The sequence below is a fragment of the Tigriopus californicus genome, chromosome 10 (assembly GCF_007210705.1).
Source record: "Tigriopus californicus strain San Diego chromosome 10, Tcal_SD_v2.1, whole genome shotgun sequence".
In the NCBI taxonomy this organism is placed as follows: Eukaryota; Metazoa; Arthropoda; class Copepoda; order Harpacticoida; family Harpacticidae; genus Tigriopus; species Tigriopus californicus.
This window is the reverse complement of record NC_081449.1, coordinates 13,169,693-13,185,868: the sequence shown is the minus strand read 5'-3', so window position 1 is coordinate 13,185,868 and position 16,176 is coordinate 13,169,693. Positions and strand designations below refer to the sequence as shown.

The 16,176-nt window shown below is 46.5% G+C and overlaps 1 protein-coding gene across 1 annotated transcript in view; it reads right to left on the bottom strand.

Moving 5' to 3' along the window:
- Positions 1 to 13,190: 13,190 nt before the first annotated feature.
- Positions 13,191 to 16,176, bottom strand: part of LOC131887606 (conserved oligomeric Golgi complex subunit 8-like) — an 11,186-nt gene continuing 8,200 nt past the window's right edge. Inside the window, exons 3-4 of the mRNA XM_059236234.1 lie at positions 15,151 to 16,173; positions 13,191 to 15,077 (exon numbers count right to left, since the gene is read on the bottom strand). Coding sequence (XP_059092217.1) covers positions 14,451 to 15,077; positions 15,151 to 16,173 — 1,650 coding nt within the window. The 3' untranslated portion in view covers positions 13,191 to 14,450. The remainder of the gene's footprint in view (positions 15,078 to 15,150; positions 16,174 to 16,176) is intronic.

Here is a 16,176-nt window from a genome sequence, read left to right as displayed (position 1 = left end):
GGTCTCCGAGGGAGAGTTAATAGTATAGTTAAGTCACCCGAACGGGGCATAAAACGCGCTATTTTTTTTTCTTCGAGAAAGTGGGGATCTACCAAACGCACTCACACTCTATTGAGGCGCTTATGGAGGTTTGTTGTTGCCATCACCACGGCATCACCCCACCACCACTGGGTGGGTGCACATGTATGGACGGATGTTCATACGTACCCATACATGCACGTACTGTATGTCTGTATGTATATCTACCCTCTCGTCACTTGAATGGACGGCAGTCATCGCTCTCTACACTTTTCTTGTTGTTCGTCTTCTAGCTGTACACGTAATTTAGATTCACTGTCGAAGGAGATTGTTCATTCCAGCTGCTCTGGCATTGTACCGAACGAGTATGTACTACTGCTACTACTTCTGTATCCAAATATCGTTTTGAGCTGGATTACCAGAATAAACTGGAGACTCAACCCAGGTCGAGGCGTTTAGCTTTGTTTGAGTGATGCCTTGGACGGTTGAGCAAAAACGGGAGGCATTGGGGCTGGTGGTGGTGGTGGTGGTGGTGATCATCATGTTCATTGTCCAACACGGATATTCATCAATAAACTGGTGCAGATAACCTACTGCTACTACTACTACTACTAGCACTCATTCTCTTCATGAACTATGTTGTTTTATGAAGGTGAACACACCGTTGTTGTGGTGGTCATTACTTAACTATTCCATCAGCTATTAAACAGGTTTCTGAGATGGCATCAATCGTTCAATAGAAGTGAAGCGCTATGATGTCCAGTACTTCTTGGGATGGGTCGTCGGTCCCAAGCCAAAGAACAACCCTCTTCCAAATTCTGAGAACTCATCGGCAGAATGTTGGTGCTGGCTTGGACTGTGGATGGAGAAGATGTCTAAGCTCCTTCAACTGCAACAACAACAATTTGGACACGACGTCGGCAATGCTGCCACCACCTGCCTCAATTGTGTACAAGCAGCTCCAAATGTGGATGGAGAGTGACCGAAACCCATAATTTACGTCTGCTGATCTGTTTCTTTCTTGCATTGCGACCCCAAAGTAGTAACTCGCTCTCTGCCTTAAATTCATCAGCTGGGGAACGTCTCACCACCAACACTACTACCCTCCTGAAAAAAACGGTCATTTATGATTGGCTGAAAAGCCGTTCGTGTCGTCCAAGGTGTACTGCTACAATATATGCGTGTACGTGTGTTACTAAACATACTGACTTAAGTCGAATCTGGGCTTGGTATTTCAAAGCTTGGGAGTGTTTGGGGATGGATTGCTGAGATGTCGAAAAAGCGGGTCTCCCGTCCGTTCTAGCGAGGAACCAAGCAGATAGAATTTGATTAGAAAAGAGTTGGGATAACGTTCACCATCGGTATCATAATTTGATAACAATTGAGACTAGACCGTTACCTGCCAAGAATTAAGTGCCCTTGAATTGCGTTGTGCTTGAGCTGGTCGAATTCTCATGTACAGTGTATGTATTTTTGGTACACATGTACATATGTAGTAGGTCGGCGCATTGCAACTATGTTCTCACTGAGAACATGTGCACATCTTCTCTCTCTCTCTCTCTCTCTCTCGCACACACACACACACACGCGCATATACACACACATAGATGATGATATGCATGCCTGGTTTATTCTGGAGCAATGAGCCCACTGGAGAAGAACCTTCTTGTTATGCTCGCAATGACCTCTTTAGATTTCTACTTCTACTCCCATTCGGTTCTTGACTTTTTCCTCTTTCTCCTGGTTTCCGTTAAGACAACCAAGGCCTCATGGAGAGTAAGTTCGTACACCTCGCACATACCAAAGACATTTACCAACCTACCCACCCACCCACCGACCAACCAACCAACCAACCAACCAGCCAAGGAACCAATTCACCCTCTTGCCACTAGTACAAACTAACACATCAGAGGCAGTCAGCGTGGAATTACGATTTATACCTCTTTGGAATATCTTTGGGAGTCTCATTGATCGTTGTGCGGTGGCCAGAACAGGCCCAATCCGCCGTGCCCTACTCTTTCCCCGGCCGCTAACGAAAAGTCATAGCTTTGTATAAATGTGCATAGCCGTGCCCTTCCCTTGAAAAAGAGCTTTGACAAAAGATTTATTGGTCCAACCTTCTTCTTCGTCTTCCATCCCCGGTCTCTTCATGCAGGCCAAATAGACAAAGAGTGGCAAGGAGCAGGAGCAGGAGTTAGACTAGTACTCCACTGTACCAGCACCATCATCATCGGAACCACCAGTCTCTGCTACTTCCAGTGCTACTACTCGACCACTATTCCTGCTGGTGCTGCTTCGTTTCCCAGTCATACTCGCTCCGTACATACACACATGCTTGAAGTAGTTCATCCATACCTCTCCTCGTCATCGTCGTCGTTGTCGTCGTCCACTAAGATGGGAAGAGAAAAGAAAGAAAGAGAGCGAGAGAAAATCATCAAGAAACAGTCCATATTCTGTGTAAATGTGTCGCCGGCCCAAATTCACGAAAAAGACCACCACTAGCCCAGTATCAAGAGGATGGAACTACGACGATGTGTACAATCACTTCCATGCTGGGTCCAAAGAAATTTGGGAGTTCAATCTCTCATCTCATCTCCCTCTTTCTCTCTCTCTCTCTCCCTGTCTCCCCGTTTCGTTCTTTCTGGAGGGCGTAGTGCTATATATATATGAACTCAGATTGGATTGCCTGGCCCAGAGGAGTGTGAAGTTGCCCTGGGAATGAGTATGTGTACGTACACTATAGGAAATCCACTTACTACAACGGACTGAATGATTGTGAGGATGGAGCTCCTTCGCCCTCACCGACGGACTGGTGCCACTTCCATTTCGCCTCTTCCAACTCCCACTCCCAATGTTCTTGTCGCTCTTTTGACTCTGAAATGACCCTGATGCTTGATCATCCAGCCATTCCAAGAGCATTTAACTTGTGGAAGCCGTATGAATCCCTCATTGCTCAAGGTTGGCAAACAATGACTACTTAACAGTGAGATATACTACTTGCCTGATCCAGGGCCTACTGCTGCTCCCGCTCCTGTTGTTGCTGCTACTACTCTTGTGCTGTCCTTGCAGCTTGATCTAATTTGATTCCATTGCCTTGGAAGAGTTTTCTTTTGCCTATTTTCAATGCCAACCAGATTATTTCAAATTCTACTTGAAAATTAATGGATACTGATTGTGGGTGCTATTAATGTAGTTCATATTGATGATGATTATAGGTCAATATTTCCCAGCATCAGATATGTCAGAGGGGGAAAATAATCGCACTTCCACAAACATACCAATAGTAGGAAAAGCTTTAAATACTTCCCCCTTTCCTGCACCGCACTTCAGCTCTCCGGGCATTATTTCTCCGCCACATGTGGATGTCGAAATGCCCGGCTATTTTGATGATTGAATCCGCTGAAACATTCAAGTCAAATAGACTTAACTGTTCCCAGGCATGACAAGTGTTTGTCAAGTAGTATCTCGTCGCACTAGAAAGATTTTTAGCAAGCCACACGAGCAATCTACTATTTGTATGTGGAGAAAGGGACGACGACAAGTAACAACAGCTCAGCAGCAACAACAACAACAACAACGCCGAAGACAACGGTGTGGCATGTGTCGAGGTAGCACTTCAATTGATCTAGCTTACCCTCTTTGGATGGGTAGGTAGATAGATAGATAGATGGATGGTTGCTTGCCTGGTTGCCCGGTTACTTGCATTACTCGACTTACTAGCAATTGACTCTTAAAGGGGGGGGGAGGGGGGGGGGGGATCTTAGCCATGGAAATGGTGTGATCGAAGCTTACGGTAATTTTCTCTACAATTTCTGTTTTCATCATCGCCATCATCCTCATGATCAGACCTTGCGTGTACATACGTACGTATACAGTTCACTCATCCCTGTGCGGTATAGGGCTAAAGCGCTGAAGCCGAGGGGAGCTTCTCAAGTGGATGAAGGAACTCACTTTATCTCTCACATGGATGACTGGGCGCCCGACTTGTTGAATACTAAGAATTGCTGAGATGCCTTGGATCTCTCTGAAATACCGTCATTGACCAGAAAATGAAGAACATCATCAGGTGCTAAAAATCATTGACCACCTACTTTTATCTCCACTATGCACCAATGGATCCCGTAGAACATATTAATGGCAACATAGTTCAATCTTGATCCCATGGAGTTTCCAACGAACAAGTGCAGGGTAGTAACTAGTAACTCTGTAGAGAAAGGGGATATCTCTTGGTATGACTCTGAGCTGATTGGGGCGAGTACTTGAAGCCGGATTTACATCCCAACTTCATACCAGCTACAGCAGTCTCTGCAGCATATAGTAGTGGTTTGCTGATATTGTCGCCGTCATCAGTTCTGGCCGAAGAGGCAAATGAAATTTTTCTCACATTTACGTGGGCCATTCAACCATGTGGAAACGGCGACGAACTCTGAAATTCTTGTAAATCGCAGCCCTTAATCGTTGGTGTCGTTGAACCTCCACAATGGTTTGTTAATCACATGAGTGAGCGTCCAGCCACCAAGTCAGCCAGCCCCTCACTAGTCAAGTTAGCGATATAAGTACTGGCCAGTGCATGCATTTTCCTGACTTGTTCAAATACTAATAATCATTTGCCATATATCACGGCTAATGGTGAAACGTAGCCTCATTTACTGCAAGAGTTAAGGAACCGTGACATTCATTGTAAGAGTCTATCTAGTTCAGAGTGGTTTGAATGTCACCTCTGACAAATGGAATATCGGGCATACAACCTTGGGGGTTGATTCCAGGATCTTTGGCGCCGCCGTCGAGGATTGTGTATTGGCCAGTGCCCAACCTTCGTGCCTACATACCTACGTATGTACCAAGACGATAATTCCATGGCCGAACTTAATGAAAATTGTGATAAGAGAGTGAAATGGCTGCGTCTTCTTCTTCTTCTCCTCCTTCTCCTCGTTGTCTGTGCTTCTGCTTGGCCATGAGCAATGTCGTGGTTTCACCTCTCTTGATATCCCCATGTATTGAAATGTTTTTACCTGCCGCCTCCTCCTCCTCCTCCTCCTCCTTCACCTCCACTTCATTCTGCACCTCAAATTCGGGCGAACATGACCCGAGCGCCTTTTTTTCTTGGTTGGTCGGGATGCCTGTGTAGCCTTCGTGTGTACTGCATGGAAGTTTTGACATCGACAATAGATTCCCATTGCTTTTAACTCGGAGATTTCACCTTCTTGGCGACGACCAAACCGGCAGAATTTACACTCCGCTCATGCATCTTATAGGCTCCTTTACTGATGTCCTCAGATTTTGACCTGGAATCTCTAATTTCATCATACCTATACACACATGTAGTACCAACTACGTACTACGTACATGTCGGTGCACCGGCCGAGATCCCATCCGGCATTATGGCCGAGTTCGGGGGTGACTTGCTCGATGACGATGATGAAGTTTTGCTGGCTTGAATCCTGGCCTGCCCCCAGCAATGTGTTAGCATATCTCTCTGCCTCTCTTTTCCTCTTGAACATGGAGAAAAAATAAAGGCAATCACAATCACACACACACACGGGACTCACTTTCCTTGGATGAATGAGGCAGGAGAAATTTCGCAACAAAGGAAATCATTTTAATGAAATCCGAGACCAAAGAGAGCGGGCACAAGTTTTGACAAGTGCTCCCCAAATCATGAACTTGATTCGAAATAAGCCTCGTAATGAGGCTCTGTAGGTAATCCGACGCCACCATGGTTTGGCACGGCCAACAACTGGTTACTTTGTTAGCTTTCGAAAACAATCTAAGTACATAGGGGCATCCATCAACACCGTCTTCTTAGCTTATATGAACGTTCAAACCCTCGGTAAGCCGTGGACACATGTTCCAACTCAATCAAGATTGGTTTTCCTCGAGTGTTTTCATAGTCCTCTCGAATCCATGGCATTTGGACGGAGTACTTGGCCGTGTGTATTCCGCTCAGAAATGGATTGAATAATCTGGAAATATCCAGGTCATCTTCACACTCTCGTATAGTCTCTTTATCTTTCAGGGAAACCTGTCAAACGTTGTGATTAAGCCTGTCTTCATGCCCAAGTAGGTGTGATTGAGTGATTGCACCTTGAGAGGCAAAATCGCACCGTTGTTTGCCTTTTAAACCTTGGCTTCTTATTCATCGTCGTCATCATCACTACACATACTCACACATCAACATTGGCTCGAGTTCGCAGGGTTGCCAGGCATCTCATCGCGCAGAATAAAGGAAGGATTTTGTGCTAATCCTGACGTTTTTTTGGTACAGGACAAGGGTTCATAATCGCTCAGAGCAACCACAACGATGTGTGTATTTCACTGTTTGTGTGTGTGATGGTGTGTGCATGTGTTTGGCCCATGCCGGGAGTGGTAAAATCTGACAAGGTCGAACCATTCTCTCATATTCCGTCCTTGTTCTCCCTCCTCCTCGCCTCCGCCCCCCCCTCCCCTTTTTCGTCTCTTGTACCGTCGTTCTCGAAGTAATCACCTCATGCCCAGCTCGAAATCCTGCTCAGATTTGGTGTTCAATTCCACCAAGGTTAAATCGACCCTTCTCTTTGTACATTTGCAGAATTAACCTTTCTGCCTTATTAACCACATATGATAAACAACCAAAGTTTGACCTGGGCTGGTATATTGACCAATGACGCCAATCTTGAGCAAAGTCAATGATCAATCGTGGAAATTGTCCTCGTCATAACAAGTTTTTATTGGTCAGCTCAGATAATGGCCCGGACTTCAATGCAAACGTTAGGCGCGGTAAATCCGATAAAAGGAGTAAATGAAGTCCGTGCCACAGGAGAGTCAGTCAGCCTGAGGTAATGAGAGGTTCATGAATTTTAGAAAGCCGTTGGTAGGAAAAGAGAAAGACGGCAAGCTTTGTATGATCAAGCATTTGGTTCCCATGGAACAGGTTGATCACCAGTTTTGTCAATAATTTGGACCTTGCCGAGGTTGGGAAGGCCGGTATGGGGAAGAGTGAATGGGGGGGGGGGGGGGGGGGGGGGGGGGGGGGGGGGGGGGGGGGGGGGGGGGGGGGGGGGGGGGGGGGGAGAGAGAAGAGTGACACAATGCCGCTTGGGTCCACTTTTAGACACCGCGATGGACGATTACGTGGTGAGGTTTGAAAAGCCTGATAATTGCCGGAACATGCCCGAACCATTTGAACAGACAAACGACGAGCTTTCTCCTCGCCACGAGTTCGAAAATGCAATGATATGTGTTTGCATGCGCCACAATTGACTTCAAGCTTGATTTACACGGATTCTCGTTGAATTAATCATATTACGCATACGCATAAAGATAACACTTTGGTGGCCTACCTCTCTATTATTCATAGATTTCCATCATTCAGCACTGACAAATGACATGCTATTTGCTGGGGTGACAACTTCTTCATCTTTAGGACATTCCACTCGTTCCATTATTCATGAAGTCTTCTCATCCACTGCAAATACTACTACTACTGAATGAAATAATGGACTCAAAGTTTTAAACCCTAACTTTTGAAAGCGATTCCTTTTTTCCAACCCGTTGAAGAGGATCAAATGTATTAAGAGGGCCTCTTCTCTGTGTTGCCATTAGGTTGCATTCAATGTTGAGGACAGTAACGAGGGAAACCACAAATCCGAGAAGACATTCACCAAGTTTAATCAATACAACGACTCACTGTAGCGTTTTGAAATGAATCCCAGTGAGCACACGAGAGAACAACGAAAAGGTGGTAGAAGGGGGTAGGGGGGAGCAAGTATTTACCTTGAATCAAGTGTTTTGGCCTCATTGACTGTATTACGTATTGCCGAGTGCCCCCATCTCATAGCCGCTCTGTCCAAGAATTACACGCCACATACTACAAGGAACCGGGTTTGCATACAGACAACACCAAGAGACCCCCCCTTTCACACACTCACAAACTCACCTACTCGGTACATGGAATGGGAGAGAAGAGAGAGAGAGAGAGAGAGGAGAGGGAGAAAGAAAGAGGTGGAAAGCCAATGCTTGACAAGCTGAATTCATAAGGAGAGATCCTCTGCAAATGTGGTGATAATTCTTGAGAAAGTCAAATTGCCTTCCTTCTCTCCTCGCTCTGTTCCTTACTCTGATCCTTGTGTTCCACTGTGTCCTCATACGAGACTAGGTGCTGCATACACATTGTACACTCAATCCAACGCGCTCACTACTAACTCACGTGAGCGACGTGTGAACTCATATGCCAAAAATCTTGGGATCCAATTAGATCAGAGAAAGAGTGAGTGAGTGAGTGAGTGAGTGGGTGAGTAAGCGAACTCTTTATCGGCTTTCTAATCCGTCGTATCTAATGTCGAACATCAAAAATAGTCAGCCAAGTAATGTCCATACCGGATATTGTTAGCTCTGGCATTTACCGAGCTCGAAGAAATGGCCCTTTATCCTGATTTTCCGTGGTCCAATTGAAGTTGACAGATACCCAAAAGGGCCTTGAGATGTAGAAAAAATGATTTGATTTCCCCAGTCTCCGTTTGTCCTTCAAAGGCCAAGAATCACGAGGGGATACCAAGATTAGTTTGAGTTCTTCTCCATCCACCAAGAGAACATATACGGTATATGTCGAAGCACCATCACCGCCATCATCATCAACAACAACAACAACAACGAGACAGAGTGGAACAAAGCGCACCAGTATGAGCCTCTTTCCAAGGTTGATCCTCTATCGTTGAGGTTGTCCGTTCCCATTTCATTGGCCTCGACTCGTTTGGCCTCGATTGGGTCGTCTTAGTCCTCTTCCTTCTTTTTCCAAAGTTCTATCCTTGAAGGCTTGAACAACATACGTACGCACGCACGCACGCACCACCACCACCAACACCATCCTCGCTCCTCACTCATATGAAGGCCAAAAAGCTTGCCCGGCACAAATGGAACACGGAGGGGGGGATCGGGGAACTTTTGGCAGTGTCCGTGAACACAGTAGCTAGATATGCACGAATCGGAATGGCTTTAATTGTATATCACATTACATTTGTGCTCCCATTAAAACGCTAAAACACGACGCTGGGACAATTATGGCCATTTCATTCGGCAATCTGAAAGAGCTGACACCTTGAGCAATTTCGATTTCATTGGCCAAAGAATCCGGGGAAAGCATCTTTCCTCTACGGTTGTCTATACCACGCACCCAAACATGCTTGTTTAGGACAACTCAAGATTTAACTCTCGCGTCGTTGGGCTCCTTTGTCAAGATTTCTGAATTCGCTCCTTCATTCAATCGTCTAGGCGCAGTTCCATGGTTGTTCCACTCTCTCTCTCTCTCTCTCTCTCTCTCTCTCTCTCTCTCTCTCTCTCTCTCTCTCTCTCTCTCTCTCTCTCACTCACTGGCTAGATCTCACTCTCAATTTCTCTGTGCTTGTGGATGTATCCTCAAATATGGCACATGAAGCTTAGGGCGGCCGTGGGTGTGGGAAGTCTCGCTTCCATTCTTTTTACTTCTTCAACAGCAGTAGCAGTAACTAGAGATCTCAAAGGAGCGTTGTGATAGAACCAACCCAAATCTGGTGGCACCTTTTGGTGGGACTACTAAAAGTCCGAGTAAAAACCTACAGAATATGCCACACTGAAACTGCTCAGCTCTAAAGAGTCCAATCAATGATTGCCTCTTCTCTAGTTGTAGCGTTTCACGGACAATAAATTTCTTCCATTTCTGAAGGACTTCAGCATAAAAACCCCAACACCATGCGTCTGAAGTCTTGAAGTTGGAAAACTGGCCCTCCAATCTTCTTGGCGTTACTTCAGCGGTGGAGTGGCTCCCATTTTTGGCGGCTTTCTTCACTCCTCTTGAGGAATTGGAAGAGCGGAAATTAGCCTTTCCAGAGCTGCCACTTCCTTTGCCAGACAATGAATTCAGACACAACTCAACAACGTTAATGCCATCATACCTCCGGTATGAATCTCAACACCACGTTCAGTCTACACGAGTGGCATATCCTTCAGAATTTAGCGAATTAGAGTGGTAATATTTGATATTTGGTCAATAATCAACTTCATGCGAAATGAAATATGAGCGGTAGAATACCGGGAACCATAAATGGACTCTCCAGGATCCGAATAAAGAGTCTTGATATTATGAACATTGTATTCGATCTGACGACTCATTCCATTCAAATACGAAACAATCCAAATCCTAATGGGTCTTGGTTCTTTTATTCATTCCAGTGAAAATCCCACCGACAATCGAATAAAATCGAGACATATCAAAGAGAGACTTAATAATCCATCTTTCGTTTTGAGCGACGAAGTTTCATTTTGAAATCGTTTCGTTCTTGACGGCCAATTATTGCAGGGGAGCTGAGACGACTCAGGTAAAGTGGGCTGTTGTCGGATTTTCCAGGTATGTTTTAAGTAGTTTGTGCCTATCACATGGTCTTTCTCAAGTCTCATTTAGCCTCTGCGGGCGTGAAATAAGGCCAAAGTTCTTTGGCAAAACGATACGAAAACTCATTTGAAAATTGAGAAAGCCGTGGAATGTCGTCTTAGTACTCAATACCCACTGTTCTTGCATACTTACACACAAACATGCATGCATGGTGTTCACTTGTTTCGTTCTGTGGGTGATACGTCGATCGACGGTGGAACGTTCCCTCGCCAACGCAACCCCGGGGTTATTCAACGAGCTGTGCCTGAACTACTCAATTGTACTGTACACATATAGTTCAGTAAACGGTAGAATGTGGCACCTGGACGACTGGAATATGTTGTTCTGTCAATGATGGTGTGATTAGTTCAAAGCCGCCTTTTACTCCGATGTGCTTCAAGCGCTAATTTCCAACAGCCAATCCACACATACTCTCCAGCTCCTCCTCCTCCTCACCCGCCCCAAGCGAGCAATGCTTTCTCATTCATATTTCGAGCACGATCTTGTGTCAGAGTGTTGTTACCGTATTAACGCTTAACCCTGGATGATTAACGAATTTCAAACGGATCAATCATACTTTTGCACCAAATCTCGGACGCTAATGCTATTCTCCGTGGATTCGGCGATCGGTAGACACACTCTCACACACATGTGACAGGGACAATGCCTAGCTACCAACTTGTCCTCCTTTTCTAGCTCAGAAAAAGCCTTGAAGCTACAATAGACTAAAACAACAGAACCTCAGTATGAAGTCGAGGACGGATTCGTTATCCAAGCCGGCGAATACCAAATGGTTTGTAGTGACGAAACTTCCCCATTACTCCTAGGGAACTCATTGGCCAATTGGCCTCCTTGGGCCAACCAGCACCATGATATGTCAATGATTTTTCTCCTTGAGCACCCATTTCCTCAAGTGAAATATGTCTTTTGCGATTTCCAGTCACCGCACCCACAGTCCATTGCTGAGAGATGCAAAGTCGCCGTCTCGGAGGCTGAATAGGTAGAAGCAGGACGGACGGCTGAGGTGATTGAAAGCGAGGCGGAAGGAGGCAATGAGAGAAAGGATAGATAGATTCCCCAAGCTTTTGGAAGAATTTCAAAAAAAGAAAATCAATGTTTAATGTGCATGCACGCCACAGAAACGCACAGAGGCACCGTGCCACGGTGAATCTAATCTACATAGGAGCTTTGTGTGGGGTAAAGTATAGGAAGGGTGTGTAAGTAAGCTATGGTGGTGTGAGATGCTTTCATTGAGAGGACGGCGATGAGAGGGGGGGTGGGGACGATTCACAACTAAAGGTGCCTGCTCGAGGAAAAACACCACGAAAGACAAGTTGAGTTGTTGTTGCATGGTGAAAAACGCAGTATTAGTAGCACCTTAAACTGTATGGGTGGGTGGGTGTGTAGGTGCCTTGTTAGGTGGTGCGAGGATGCTCTCTCGGGTGGCCAGGTTGAAATTGCCAAGAAATTGAAATGATGACTGTGTTTACAACAGATACTGTTCGAGCGTTGTCGTACAAAGGGCAAAACGTGGAAACTGGAACAAAACAGTCAGGCTGGCAGGCAGTCTAATTACGACGTGAAGTGGAGCTTACTAGCGCCGATCAGCAGGACTTAGAACCTTGAGTTCAGGGCCGTAGGTTTCCTTCGTCTCGTTTTCGCATTTTCCCAATATATACACATCTACACAACTACCCAGTATATGCTTGATGCAATGTGCAATGTACATGTGGTAGCGGCAGTGGGGGTAGTACGGTACGTACTATACGTATCAGGTTGGCTGGTACATGGGCCTGGCTACTAGGCCACGATCTGCGTGCGAACCGTTACGTGCCTTTTGTGATTTCAATTTTTACATGTAATTGGCCGATCTCGGGATTTTGTCAGTGGAAGATCGCTTTTTCCTCCTCCTCGGCCTCCTCCTCCCCGTCCTTTCGTTGTCTTCCACTTCCAAACCAGGCCATAGGCCATGTGCAATGTAGCACACATCTTTCCATCCAATCCATCTTTAGCTCTTCATGGCGGAGAGTGAAGACCACAACTAGTTTGCACTAGTGTGAATGAAGGAAGGAAGGAGGGAGAAGCGGGGCAGAAAACTTGATAATTCGGCCCTGATCGCGCCAATGTGTGGATACTGATATACATGCTAGTGGTGTACGGACAAAGGTGGAAGGGGCCTAGCAGGGTGTAGCACGCTCACATACGATGACAATTCATGAGCATTTTCACAATAAATGCCTCTTCACTCACTCGCTCACTCATTCAGGGGGGGGAGGGGGAGTCGAAATCAACGCCGCAGTCGCCATTCCTCCATCCATCCAGTCAAGGTGGAATGGAATGAAGCAGCCATGATGAACGTACGTAGCAGAATGGAATTGTCGTGCAAAGTCGTCGCTATTAGAGAAGATTTCTAAATTCCAAAATGGATGATGTCAAGTGAGCGAAATCGCTCTGCCCCTTTTACTCCTCCCGAGGTAGGCATTGCGCAAATCTGTCTACTAAACGTCATTGAACGTTGGCTTGATCCCTTGCATGTTAGGTTCTCAGGTCGCACTCAGAAGAAGGAAAGTTTGACGGGAGTAAGAAAATCAGCCGCCTCTCCTTGGTATCGTCAGGATGGAGAAGTAAGGTAAACGTGTACATTCGATTCAAATTAATTTTTCTACGACAAAGCGAACAAATTGACGGCAGTTAGTAGGACAAAACAATCGGTCGTTTCTTATCAAGAAACCCGTTTCGTTCCCGAATGAATGCTCGTGGCTCAAATTTGAATAATGAATCCAGCTGAGAGTCGGTTTTTTACTTAGTGTATATGCCTCTTTATTTTTGTTCATTTTATATTTTTTTCATATGATTTGGATTCGAGCGCATCATCGTAGTATATATATGGGTAATAGGACTGAAAGTAAATGAGAGTACCATCTCCAGCATGGATGAGTATATTTGACTGTAGTTTTGTTGGTGATGGTGGTTTTGCGTCAAGGGTCAAAAGCCGCAATGTCATGGTTTTTGGGGGATCAGCCAGCAAGGTTGGGCGGGGTAGCTCAGGTACTACAAAATGGCCACTTCAATATCAGTTTTTTTAAAGTACAAGACAAGGCATCCATCGCTGGATGAGAGGGAAGGCGAAAAGAAGACTCCAGTTCGGGTTTCGGACTTTGTGGCAAAGCTGAGCTGTTGGGAATCCCACTAGCTGTCAGAAGACCAGCAGCTAACAGCTTTGCAGCTTGCACGTTCATGGCCAGCCAGACAAACTGTTTTGTGAGTGCATGTGTGTGGGTTCGTGTTCAAGTACTTGGCACAATAACCTCATCAGATCGATACTAGCGACTTGAATTGAATGCTGAGGATAGCATTTATCTTCGCCTCTCGTGGAATTTTCCGTTGTTCAACAAAGGAAATTAATCGTTGCTCAGGTTGGATTTGGGCTTGGCGGAGTAAGAGGGTTTATGGAGTCACCAACGTGCTCTTATTTGGCCCGACCAATGAGGTTAGTCGATGTGTCGTTGTTGGTAGCAACAACATCATCATCTCCACCACCACTAGTACCACCACCACCAACACCACTACCACCAGCACCATCAACAACATCTTGGTCTTCAAAAGAGGAGGAAGATCTGTAACAATGGCGTGTTCGCAGTCGTTGTTGCCCTCTCGCACCAGTACCACTCTCTCGTGTCAGGTTGAGGGTGATGCGCATCCAACCGGCGTCTGAGCCACATCACCTGCGGGGCAAGATTTCTTTGGACACATTTCTTTGGAGCTAATGGTTTGCTTGGTCAGGTAGGTAGTTATAACTGGCACAGGTAAATAGTGGCAAGACAAGAATCGAGACAATTCTCGACTTCTCGTTGTCTTCCTGGGCGCCGTCGGCGTCGGTCGTTCAGGCACAGAGGCCATCGCTTAAGAAATGGATGATGGGTAAAGGAGCGGGCCAAACGTTGACGACTGATGATGGGATGGCTTTTGAAGATGCTTTTTTAGCTCTTGCGATAGAATGTGGCGGTAATCTGAGTGTCCTTTCCCCCTTCTTTGATGGTCCACGGCAACGCTAAACGGCTGAAAATCCCAAACAGGGCGGGGATGCGGGTGGGGCAATGGTCTCGCCCTCCGCCCTTGCCACCTCAACACCACATTGAAGTTCAGGGGTACTGGAGGCCCTCGTCAGCTTGGTAATGCTTACAACTTCGGATACCACACTCTCCTCCTTAGGATCAGACTTGTCGTCAGACGAGACATCATGGTCATCGCTAGAATGACCACTATCACTACTTGTGTCACTCTCACTGTCACTGTCCTCGTCATTGGCGTTGGAGCCAGGTACCTTCGTTGATTTGGTTTTGGACTTTGCTTGTCCCAATGCTAACTTGGTGGGGTCGGCCGGCGTGTTCTCGGAATCCAGACTTTGCTCTTGCTGGCGTAGCTCTTGCTGTTGTTGCTTTTGCTGTTGCTGCTGTTGTTGCTGCTGCTTTTGCACTGCTGCAGCAGCCATGATTTGTTGACCGAACGAGAAGATTGACACCAAACTGGTGATTTGATCAATTTCCATTGATGGCTGCTTGCCACTAGTGGAACATTCAGATTGGATTCCAGAGAGCTGCGAAACCGTTGAGGACACTACAGGCCTAAAGGCTGGGTGATTTTGAAACACTTGGGTGGGTGATGGGGAAGAGAAAGACTGGAAGAGAACAAGAAGGACAATCGTCAAAATCATGATCAAGCAGAAAGGCACTAATCAACAAGAATCTTACCTGATCCTCAGTGGAACAGTAACCCGACTCATTGAGTGAGGTATTGGGCGAGGATGCCTCGGAACTGGACGAGTTTCTTCTTCGCTTAGTGGTTGTCGGGGAATCCTCTCGACGTTTGATCTCCTCCAGACTCGAAGTGTCAGCATCTTCTTCATCTTCCGACGACCTTCTCCTTTTCGCTCCAGCTTGCACCAGCACCGATGATTGAGGGTTCAGGTTCTCGTTAGACTTGGAGTCCATATTGTACAGGGTGAAATCACCAAAGGCCAACGATGACATACCACTGGGAGTCGTGGTAGTTCGGGCGGTGTTGGCCTGAGAGGCACTGACACTGGCCAGCATTTGTGATGGCATGGGTGTTTGAGATCTTGCCAGAGAGGGCACCAAGGTGGGGCCACGCCCATTCGAGGCATGAAAAGGGGCACAATTGTAACAATACTGGAAGGGAGCCTTGTTATTGTCTTCGTCGTCACTGACGTTGCCCAAGTTATTCGAGGCTTCGGGACACGAGTCGGAAGACAGACTGGAGAAAGAGGATGACGAAGAGGTCGAAGCAGAGGCAGAAGAGGTCGAGGCTGGGAGCGACCCGATGGACTCGTCTACCTTCGTGTCATTTGAAAAGTTATTACGAGCATCACAGTCACAATCGGGCTCATCGATGAACCCCTCGTCATTATTCGAGGATGATAAGGTCGACGTCGTGGGCAGGGTCGCCAAAAACGAGGACGACGAACTCGAGGAACTTGACGCATTGGCCGCGGCCGCTGCTGCCGCTGCTGCTGCGGCAGCCTCCACGGCAGCTTGCATTTGCTGTTGCTGTTGTTGCAATTGCTGCTGTTGCTGAAACTGTTGCATCATCATCTGATGTTGGTGCAACAAAAGTTGTTGATGGTGTTGTTGGAACATGAGGGACATGTCATGCTGTTGTTGTTGTTGTTGTTGTTGCTGCTGCTGTTGCACATGATTACCAGTGGCACTGCCGTGGTTCACCCCTGACCCAAGTCCGCTCTCCGAGCACCGAGATCG